The 11,985-nt window shown below is 39.9% G+C and overlaps 1 protein-coding gene across 2 annotated transcripts in view; it reads left to right on the forward strand.

Annotated features, from left to right (window-relative positions):
* Positions 1–11,570, forward strand: part of gabra3 (gamma-aminobutyric acid type A receptor subunit alpha3) — a 160,193-nt gene extending 148,623 nt beyond the window's left edge. Inside the window, exons 10-11 of one of the 2 annotated variants that reach the window (XM_088320438.1) lie at positions 3,381–3,419; positions 3,559–11,570. In XM_088320438.1, coding sequence (XP_088176564.1) covers positions 3,381–3,419; positions 3,559–3,882 — 363 coding nt within the window. In that variant the 3' untranslated portion in view covers positions 3,883–11,570. The remainder of the gene's footprint in view (positions 1–3,380; positions 3,420–3,558) is intronic. The other variant, XM_088320439.1, reaches the window with a different exon arrangement.
* Positions 11,571–11,985: the final 415 nt, after the last annotated feature.

Here is an 11,985-nt window from a genome sequence, read left to right on the forward strand (position 1 = left end):
ACTAGGTGCAAGCCCAGTCCCAAAAATAGAAAAATCAGACTTGACTTTGCCAGAAAAACACCTCAACAAGCAAACCCAGTTGTGGAAAAATGTTCTATGGACAGATAAAAGAAAGACAAACCTGTACCAGAATACGTAGATAAAGAAGCGGCGTAACATAGTAACTTGCCAAGTAGTAATGACAGTAGAGTTACAAAATTGTATCGATAACCAGTTACAGTACCCGTTACCAAGAACATTTATTGTGTTCCAGGATTGTGTTACAATGGAATGTGTTAGTTCCAACACTGTAGAGCAGAATTACAGAAAAAAACGATGTATTTCAGGGACGGCACGGTCGATTTTTCAGACTTGAGAGAGTGATTGCCTTAAAAGGATTTGCAACAAAATATTGACAACAAACCTTTTTGTTTAGATTACACCTAATCATCCAATTACTTTTAAACCCATAAAATGGGGTGTATTTGAAAAAGAAATCAATAGAATTGCTTCATTTTCAGTCAGATGTTGTTTTTCAAACACTGGAATTAAACATTACTGTCTGCACTTAAATTCTGGTCCAGATCAAGTCAAATACAGTGAAGAAAATAAGTATTTGAACACCCTGCTATTTTGCTATTTCTCTCACTTATAAATCATGGAGGGGTCTGAAATTTTCATTGTAGGTGCATGTGCACTGTGAGTGAGTAAACTAAAAAGAAAAATCCAGAAATCACAATGCATGACTTTTTTAACGATTTATTTGTGTGATATAGCTGCAAATAATTATTTGAACACCTGAGAAAATTTGTGTAAATATTTGGACAGTAGTCTTTGTTTGCTATTACAGAGGTAGTCTTTCACCAGCTTTGCACACACTGCAGGAGGGATCTTGGCCCACTCGTCCGCACGGATTTTCTCTATCTCAGTAAGGTTTTTGGGATGTCGCTGAGAAACATAGAGTTTGAGCTCCCTCCTGGTCTGGAGACTGGCTTAGCCATGCTAGAACCTTGACGTGTTTCTTACGGAGCCACTCCTTGGTTTTCCTGGCTTTGTGCTTCGGGTCATTTTCGTGTTGGAAGACCCAGCCAAGACCCATCTTCAATGCTGTGACTGAGGGAAGGAGGATGTTCCCCAAAATATCAGAATTTACAACCCCTAGTCATCCTCTCTTTAATCCAGTGCACTCGTCCTGTCCCATGTGCAGAAAACACCCCCAAAGCATGATGCTACCATCCCCATGCTTCAGGTTAGGGTTGGTGTTCTTCAGATTGTTCTCTTCATTCTTCTTCCTCCAAACACGCTAAGCGGAATTATGATCAAAAAATTCTATCTTGGTCTCACCTGACCACAAAACTTTCTCCTATTACTCCTCTGTATCATTCAAATAAATGGTCATATGCAAACTTAAGACGGGCCTTGACATTTGCTGGTTTAAGCAGGGAAACCTTTCATGCCATGCATGATTTCAAACCATGACGTCTTAGTGTATTACCTACAGTAACCTTGGAAACGGTGGGCCCAGCTCTTTTCAGGTCATTAACCTACTCCTGACGCTTAGTTCCAGGCTGATTCCTCACCTTTCTTAGAATTATTGAGAGTTATTTTCACCAAGCTGCTTGGCAATTGCTCCTAGCCCTTTCCAGCCTTGTGGTTGTGTTTAATTCTAGATGATATACAGGTGTTTTTGCAGCTGTATTACACAAATGAATTGTTAAAAAATGCATGCATTGTGATTCCTGGATTTTTCTTTTTAGTTTATCTCTCTGACAGTGGACATGCACCTACTATGAAAATGTCAGACCCCTCCATGATTTCTAAGTAGGAGAAATAGCAAAATAGCAGGGTGTTCAAATACTTATTTTCTTCACTGTATATTTTGGTTTCATGTAGTGCCCAACTCGAGAAAATTGTTTGTCTGTCAAAATATTTAACTTGTAAGTTAAATATTTGCATTAGTTCAAATGACAAGACATATTCTTTAATTATTTTATTTTAAATATCGATTGAAAATAGACAGCCAATGATCTTCTGTGTTACCTACTGTCTGTATCACACTATGCCGAAAGAGCAGTAATGTCAGTCAATTTTTGTTATGGGTTTTTTTTGCAAGTTATGCAGTGGTCACGCAAAATAAGCGTGTTACACTTGACTTTAGTGATCAGATTACAATTTCCTTGAGGTATAATTACATTCTGCTGCGCTGACATTTTCAGAATGTTAGGTCCTTTAAAAAAATTTTACCTTCAATTTAAAATCTCATGGGTGTGAGGTGTGAGGACACATTGTCTCAGTTGCAGCCACACACATCCGATACACACATTAGCCACTGCGCTATAGCTAAACTTGCGCCGTGATCAATCTTGCTGCCCTACTTGTTCTCCCACACTGGCGGCGGTGCACGTAGCCCGTTCTTCAGCTGCCAGGATTACGGAATCATCCAATGCTAAGGTTCGGTAAATATGTGTAGCCTGTGTAAATTTAGTGTGACATTCTGAGGCTTTTTTTTCCAGCGGAGACAGTCTAATGGCTTTCTGTGAAGAAGTCGGCTTATTCCATCTTGCAGCCTGTGCCGTGTTTGTTTTATCTTGAGCGATTTGCCTGACGAAGCCGGACCGGCTTCATTGATTTGTCAGACATGAGCAAAGACATTGTTATTTCACATTTTTTTCAAACAGGGTTGAAAGAAAAATCACAAAAAACAGAGGTCTCAATTTCCCAGCCTGGAAGCGAATTGTGGCCTTCAGGAGGATAGTTTGACAGTTTTTATCAAACAATTATTTTACTTTGTCAAGTTCTATAGTCATTTCGGCCTTCCATTCCTGTAGATTTGTAACCAACCTTAATATCGTTGTGTTGTCAGCAAATAAATTATATTTTACTTAATTCATTTATATACAACAAAAACAATAGGGTTCCTAATGTAGACCCATGAGGGACTCCACAGCTAATGCTCATAAGACTTGAATTGCTGTCACCAATCTATACGTATAAAGATCTATTTAAGATATAGGGTATATGATTTTATCCTGCAGTTAAAGTGACAGTGTGTTTTATTTGACCAGGCATTGCTTTCTTACACTGAAAACCCTTCCAATTTCATTGTACTATTGCATCAGGCAAATAAAGACCATTCATTCAACTGCAATTCTGTGTTCAGTGTTTTATTTGTAGATCTATGGTTGTTATTTTGTTACAGTCGTAAATATTATATGTTACTGATTTCTACTTCACGGGTTTTGAACAGTCCCGGGACTTTTTTGGATCGTCACCCCGCAAAAAAACGAGAGATTACTGTAAATGACAAGTCGTGTAAAATGTACAAGCTGATGAACAGAGCATTGTTGGGTCATTTTTTATTTAATTGGTAAACTTTTTTCCTTTTCTACTTTTCTTTTCAGGAACCGTTTCAGGCTAACATGGCCAGGATTAACGATATGGTTAGGCTTTTGTTTTGCTCTTGTGTGTGTCGTGTCTCGTGGTGTTGCTTCTATTTCCTCCTTATGAGTTCAAATGGAAGTATTGTGCAGTCCGCTGTCTGTTCTCCTCACGACTTTTGCTGCATTCTCCTCGTTTCAGAGAAGAGAATCGGCATCCCTCTCCAAAAAGGCAAACAACACGTTCAACATTGTGGGAACAACCTACGCCATCAACGTAGCAAAGGACCAAGGGTTAACCACCATTTCCAAGAGTGCCGGCGCCGGGGCGTCGGCCAAACACACCTATCTCCATAAAATGGACGATCCCTACACAGAAGCCAAGAAATCCTACAACCGAGTCAGCAAAGTGGACAAGATTTCACGCATCATTTTCCCCGTTCTTTTCTTCATTTTCAACTTGGGTTACTGGGCTACGTATGTCAACAGAAAGCCCGCCATCATAGAAGCAAACAACCACAACTGAATCGGGTCAAAAGTCTTTCTTGGAAAAGATTAAGAGTAATAGATGGACAGGTATGCCGAAAGTCAAGAAGGATTTTTGTGTGTGCATGTGTGTACGTGTACGACAATGGTACCTCACCTACGAACCTACGATTTACCAATGTTTGAGTTAGGAAGCAATTTTTCTAGGTTTTATTTTCAATATTTATTTTGTAGACTACTGGAAATTCCACCCTACAGAGCGCAACCGATAATAGGCTGCATGCTTAAATAAAAATTTTAAGATGAAGACACTGATATATTGTGGCAATTCAAATATCACGACATTGCAGTCATCATTATGACCCAAATATGATAATTGTTGCTTTGTCTGGAAGGAAAGTGATTGAACAAAAATATGAATTTAAATGGTGTTCCACAGGGTTTAATCCCGGGGGCTCTCGTATTTGTGAGTATCTGCTGCCGTTGGGCTCCATCTTTAGAAATTGATGATTGTTTAAACTGTTCAATGAATAGAGCTGAACTGAAGTCCATAAAAACTACTTATCTAGGATAACTACCATAAATCCGAGAACACAGAGTACACTGCGTCGGGTGCCAGTGTTTAAAATAGCAAGAGAGTGGAGGTCTGTAGTCCAAAATGGATGGTATTTTTATCTCTATATTTTATTTTTTCCTCATAGTTTTATATTTTTACTGTTCTTTTTTATTTTTGGTATATTACCATTATTGTATTTATTCTTTAAATTACTTTAATAATTGATTTTAAATGACTCACACTTGCTGATTTTGTGTAGCATGGATTGCATAGGTGGTTCTTAATTTCTACACAGGAGCTTCGTCACTTTAATGTGTTAAACTTGTATGTTATATATATAATATATATATATATATATATATATATATATATATATATATATACATTTTTATGTGTGTAATCTCATTATATCCAGTTAAAGTGCTGCCTCTACAAAGACAATGAGTATGTTTGAATGCAGGGAATTTTAGGATGTAATGTAAATGCGAGTAATGCATTTACAAGCGTACAGTAGTGCCTCCAAACATTTTTCATAGGGGTGACCAGATTGGGCCACTTGAAATCTTGGGGTGGCACACCAAATCCTAAAGCCATAACTGATGCTACCATAATCTAACGATATACTGGCAAGCGGGGTGAGCATTCGGGGTACCAATGTTGTAAGTCTTAGGTATGAGACTCCAACCTGCAGCCTCCCAGTCTCGGGGCAGGCGCCCTATCCCCATGGCCACCGAGCTGGTATACTGATACATAATAGCTACAAAGGATTACCATTAAAACTGGAATTTGCATGCTAACCAATTCTGCAAATGGAGGTTCTTTGTAGAGGAAGCACTTGCATAACGTGAATGATATTCCTTTTGGCTTACTCGATTCTGTGAGCGTTCTTGTGTTGTAACCAGCTCATCCAGCGTTGCTAAGCTACCTTTGAGGGAGTATGTTTTCACAATGCCTCCTAACATCCAGCTATCTATTTTTTCGAATTTTTGTTTCAAGGAGAAAGGCGATCAAGCAAGAACAACGGTCATTAACAACATAGCTAGCTAACTCAAACCGTTGCCACCGCGTTGTCCACGTGCTTTATTTTGAGTTTTCTTTGTTTTGTTTTTTTGTTTTTGCTCTCAGTGAAAGTAGCTCTGACCCTGTCTCCTCTTGTTACAAAATAGCAGGATCGCTGGATCTTGACTGCTTGTCCTTTTGTAAAATATGGAAACTGTGTTTTTTTTCTTCCTCTTGTTTTGTAAGCATGTGGTTCAGGTTGTCATTGTTGCTAACCAAGAGATAATAACATGCATGCACACACGCAGATTATGCAGGGACACAAAAGAAGACACTTTCTATGGTCGCTTTGATGTGGTCTGGTTTACGGTTCTATATGAGTCAATAATACGGGTTTTTTTTTCTGTTTTTTTGTTTTCATTTGAACCCTTTTGGGCAGTAAATGAGTCAATAATCTTGAAATTCTTATAAAATTCTCAAACATGCATAATTTAAGGAAACATATATATTTAATCGGTATATTTAAATTATTTTTCAGATACCTCTAATGCATTTTGAAGACAGCATGTCTTCTCTTTGTAATCCTGAGCTGCGACATCATCACAGGAACACCGGCACCCTAGCAATAGTCGAAGAGTGTTTTAAGCTCAATTTTGTTTTTTTGTCGAAAATGCCTCGGTACTATGTCGAGAGCAGCCAAAAAGGGGATAACTGCTGAAAAAAACACAAAGGGCCACCAACAAGGGGCTAACCCAGACTGTTCAACAAAAAGCGGTTGGGGTCTCGGTGGAAAAACGCGAGGCTGGCTGGCAAACAACACGTAGCCAGGATACCCGGGAATCAACAAGAAAAAGCATCAACGGCTATGGAATCAAACGTGAAGCCGGGCAGGTGTTAAAAAAACAAGGAACATGTCAAAACACGTGCTAACGCCAGGCTAGTTGATCAAAAAACACACAGTGAGCAGAGAGGCTAACCGGGAACAATCAACGAAAAGCGGCAATGGCTACGAAGCCGGCAGGGAATAAACCAATGGACATGGCAGTTTAGCCAGCTAGGCGACCAAACAGCACCCTGTACGCAGCTAATGGTAGCAAACAGGGACCGATTGACGAAAGGAGGCTTGAGCCTTGGCAGAAAAACGCGAAGCTGGGCGACCAAGCACACAGTGAGCAGGCAGGCTAACCGGGAACTAAAAAATAAATGCAGAAATGGCTATGGTGACAAAAGCAAAGCCTGCCAGGGGTAAAATAAAGCAAGAAACATGGAAAAACCCTTGCTAACGCCAGGCTAGCCGTTCAAAAATCATGCAGTGAGTTACCATGCTTACCGGTCACCAACAACAAAAATCAGCAACGGCGTTAACCGCAAAGCCAGCTAGGAATAAACGAAAGGACATGGCAAAAATAACGCCAGGCTAACCAGCCAAACAAGCTAGCAGCTAGCGGGAAAAAATTATACCAACAGCGAAACATGGAGCGAAAAACACAAATGAAAAGCCACAATGGCCTTCCTCCAAGCAGAAACGAGTGGTATGTAATCGTTGTTCACTTCAATCGCTGTCTGTTTCGAAGCCGGCCTCGCATGTTGTGTTAATGGGATTTTTGAAAGTGTTGTGCTCCTTCAGTGACGTCACAGCTCTAGAGCAAACATGCTATATCGATCAACTTTAAAACTAAATTTCTGGAGTCCACCGGTATATGGAATATTTAGCAACATATTTGCATAATTGTAGGGAGGAACACTACACGTTCTGTGCCTATTTCAAAAATAATCTGTTTGGGAATACCTTTAAGTGTTTGGCCTATAGCAGGTAACATCTGGCGAGGTTTTCGCATCTTACAGGGCAACCTGAGTGATATTACAGACAACGATAAATTGGAAGGTATCATCACACGCATCTGGAACACTTATACACAAAAACGGTCTTATGTGGTTATCCTAATCACTAAGTACAAGTTAAAGTAATTGTGGGAAATAGTTCATTAGTGTAAAAGTAAGATATTTGACAAACATTACGATAGGATTTAACATTTTTGTGCAAAAAACAAACACTGTTATCTCAGATTAAAAGTCAACTTTTACGTTTTTGGTATAATTTTCTCTATAAAATATCGGTGAAATCATATTGCGGTATCATAATGCTAAAATTGCCACAATAAATCCTGGAGCTGGTCAAAGTTATAATAATAGTGCAATGAAAAGAAGTGCGATAACATTTGGATGGGGGAAGTGTGAGACCCCTGGTGTAAAGTGCCAGATTTGGAATTTTGGAGTGAGTATTTTTTGGATTCAGTCAAATTTTTTCTTTCAACATCTTCAAGCCGAGTAGCACTCGATGTCCATGTTCTTGCGCTTGGGCCAATTCGTTCGTCACCGACCCACATCACCAGAGATTCCTCCATAATTTATGAATGCAAATATGTGTGATGTTCCTTTCTAGCAACAGCGATACGAAAGTGCTTTTACTCTCATTGGCCAGCATGCAGATTTCATGAGTCCGCTTTAACAAATGCAATCCTTTATGAAGTTTCTTTCTTAGTAGCATCATCGGAAGCATAGTTTGAAACAGTGACTACAGGGTTAAGAAGGATATTTTCAGTTGATGGCGATCCATAAGCGTGTGATTTGTGGCACTTAGCTATATTCGTGCTCACGTCATGTTGTGACAGGTTGCAGTGGTCTCAGCAACTCCGACCCAACAGGGATTTTAAATTATTTGCCTCTCGTCAATTATGCATTGTAGAGGACTGAAATGAACCGTACCATCTCTCAAAGCAAGTGTCAAAAGTCTCTGTCCTCCAAGCCAGTGAGGACCCAAACTCAATTTCAAGACACAATCGGTGTCAAGTAGAAAGGTACCAAAATTAATGGAACCAGAACCTGTCAACCTCCACGGCTCCATGCCCCTAAAAAAATGTTGTATTTTCCTTTACAAAATAATCTTACACCATATTTGTTTTTCAAATGTGTTTATTTATGTAGTTTAGCATGTTATATTGTACATGTGTTTTGTTATATCATATATATTGTTAATTAACATTTTGTGTTAGATACTGAGTTGCTCGACATGAATGAGGTTAACTATAAAAAAACGTCCAAAAATTAAGTAGCTTGGATGTTCACTCTAGAAGGAAAAACACATGCAAATATAATTAAGTAGAATAATACATTTTCTTATTCAAATTATTAATTAATTTTCTGCATTAAATTATTGTTGGTAATATACTGATTAAAAGGGATCACCACAAACCTGTCTTTTTTCATTTTCTCCTTTTATACTTCCTTTTTTTAACTTCTTCATACAACAATAATGATTCGTAATACAATGTATCAAAGCAAGTGAGCCGTTCGAGAGCCAGGTCTCTCTAATGAGTTGAGCCAAAAAAGAGACAGACTTCCTTTCACTGCACAACTACCACATGAAATCCGAGGCGGCTGACGCATGCACACAGTAGCATCAAACCGCTCGCTTCGTTTGCAACGAAAAAAACGATACCGAGATAAAGGCTACCGCGGCGAACTCGTTTGACTTGATTGATTTAGTCTGTGTATACCGGATAGTAGCCATAATTGATAAATTTGCGTTTTTCCGTACAGTTTTTCTTGTACGTTGTACACGTCCTAAAATGCATGATAGACGTACTTTGTGCGGCAAAAACGTACAGGTTGACAGGTATGGGAACCAAAACCTGGTATCAGGAGTGATGACTATCCAAAACATTCGTATCGGTCCAAAAAACATGGTGATGAACCACCGTAATGTATATAATTCATCCATGTTCAACATGCTCGTGCAAATGTATGCACAAAACATGTACACATACATAATATCTATGTGTGAATGGGAATCATTTCAGTTTTGCAGTTTAGCATCAAAATGGAGGTGAAATGAGAATGTTGCGTTGGATACCTAAAAAAGCGAATGATAATTGCAGCAAAGAACACCCCAGCGAACTGCAGATATCCTGTACTATGCAAACATGCCCCTGTGGGTGACAGCAGGAAAATGGATGTCATCAAAGTAATTGTATTTGCAGTGGTGGGCTGTGGATTTAACCCCTGGGCCTTCAGCTCCAGTCTGAATTAGTGGTGTGTCGTTCGGGAACGAACCGACTCCATGAGCCGGCTCTTGGAAGTGAAATGTACTACTTTATTTGGGAGGATTCCTGGGGAGAGGTGATTTTGGCCAACCCCGGCCCCCTCACTGTGTACCCGGTTCTCTGGGTTCAATGGCACTGGATGTTGTCGCTGCAGAGTGCAATCCGCTTGGGGAGCCCGCAATGGAGACTATGTGAGAGAATAGGGAGGGAGGTCACGACACGTAAAGTCTGTTGTGTCTGCTGTGGCAAATCTAAGTCAAACAAGACTGTATACACAGAGAGAAAGAAGAACAACATCAGGAGGATAATTCAAAAAACAGGGCAGTGAGAGAGAGAAGCTCGTCCCAACATATAGACCCGGCCCAAAATTCAGGTAGGACTTGGGCTCAGGCAAAATCTTACCTCTAGGCTGAAAGTGGCGGACAAAAAAACTTTTCTTCTCGCTTCAGAGTAGTCCTCCCTTTTGCTATCAAATCAACACAATATATTTTTTTGGATAGCTCAGTCCCTTCAAGTTTACCGGCTGTTGGCGCGATCGCTTCAGTGGATTACCGCTCGTTATGTTTAAATGATCTGCACTTATATAGCGCTTTTCAAGTCAATGACTTCCCAAAGCGCTTTACAATGTGCTCCACATTTCCCAATAGCGGCCTTGTCTTGCAGCCATGTAAGACGCTAACCTGCTTATTGGGGGTATTAGGGGTTCAGTGTCTTACCCAAGGACACTTCGACATGTAACACGGACGAGCCGGGATTCGAACTGGCATCCCTTGAACCCAAGACGAGCGCTCTACCTCCTAAGCTACTGCCGCCCCGATGTTTAGTGAAACCAGTGACATCTCTCAGGGCTTTCTGACGCCAACTTGGAATCTGATTGGCCAAACCAACACTAACGGGACATGGCCTTCAGGATTTTTTGTAAATGCTTCTGGGTAGATTTCCAAGCCTAGCAACAACTCATGGCTATAATGTGGTTGCATGCTTGGATATGAACGCAAACATCTGGAAACAGCGCTACCAGAGGAGAAGCAATGAAAGGAAGCTGACAGCCAAATGGTAATCATTGAATGAGTATTGATGTACAAAATATAATTAACATCAAATTATTCAGATGTTTTGAGGCCAGCAGAGAAGGCCTTGCAGGCCCTCACGGCCCGCCACTGCATATTTTTCATTTAAATGCATTTGTCGTAATGACTGTGACGTCATTGCCCTCGAAAATACACGCACTTAATTGTAATACTCATCATTTTAGGGTTTCAGCTCTTAAATCGGATTTCTCTCGCCAGAAGGTGTGTCTGGTAGGTGTAAAATACTATTTAAAGGTATGTATGCAAACACACAATCATGGCCTTTTTTAAAAAGGGTTTATTTCCCACGGGGCCAGAGTTCACCATAACGCAACCGTGTCATAGCACAAAGACATCGTATGTAACGTGTATAAACACATGAAAATATTAACGCTATTTAGCAACGCCTATGGTTTATACAACATAACCTCTAAAGTGTTCTCTATGGGTAGAGCGCCATATACAGATCTTATATCCAATAACGCTACTTGCTAGCCGAGGAACATGTTACCAAGTTGTGAATTTGTAGATATCGTGGAAATCGATTCCGATAGTTTGTGAAAATGGATATGTCACATTTATTTTTCAAGCTAAGATGTATAATTGTCGAACATTCAGCTCTGTGACACTGGGTGTTAAAGCGTTTTAAACGATATGCGGTAGATGAGAATGTTCACGAGATCGGTACCTTGTGTGGATTTCTTCCCCCCTTACCCGAACCTTAACTGTAAATTAGCAGCTGTTTGCAAGCAGAGGTAACCATGATATGTCCTCTCTGGTGCAATTCCACTGCATGTCTCTCACCCGCAATGAGCGCTAAAAGACTTTGTCCTCAAAGACTACTCCGGAGTACACTGCAGGGGACGGACGATGTATCGTGGTCAGAAAGTGGCTCTATGTGCTCAGTAAGTGGACTCTGTGTGTTGACTTCTCTCGTTCATGTGCTTACTGTAATGAGATATAGCAAACGGAAACTGAAATAAAAACATGTTGTATTTTGTCTTGGCCTTTCTGCTTTTTTTCAGAGTAAACATATTTCGTGAAATTGTTTCTAACTGTTTATGTCTATTTCACATGTGCCTTGACTCCCCACTTCACTTATTATCCTATTCTTGTCTTTTTGTTTTACCTCTTAACAGTGTTGGGTCCATTACTGAGAAAAAGTAATCAGTTACCGTTACTGGTTACTTATATTACAAAGTAGATCTGCCCACCCACCCCCCAACCCCCCAATGACTGACACCCAAAAGTAGAGTGTTTCTCTGAAAGTAACTGTTACAATTTAATGTATAAACTCCCCCTAAAACTGCTTACAAATAGCCGCATAATAAATGAAATAGAAGAAAACATGTACACTAACCTGGGGAAGTTTTCATATTTCTCATGTAAGCAGGGATTTGATACACTGGAACGAC

This window comes from Urocampus carinirostris, chromosome 17, assembly GCF_059441175.1.
Source record: "Urocampus carinirostris isolate Australia breed hairy pipefish chromosome 17, RoL_Ucar_1.0, whole genome shotgun sequence".
NCBI lineage: Eukaryota > Metazoa > Chordata > Actinopteri > Syngnathiformes > Syngnathidae > Urocampus > Urocampus carinirostris.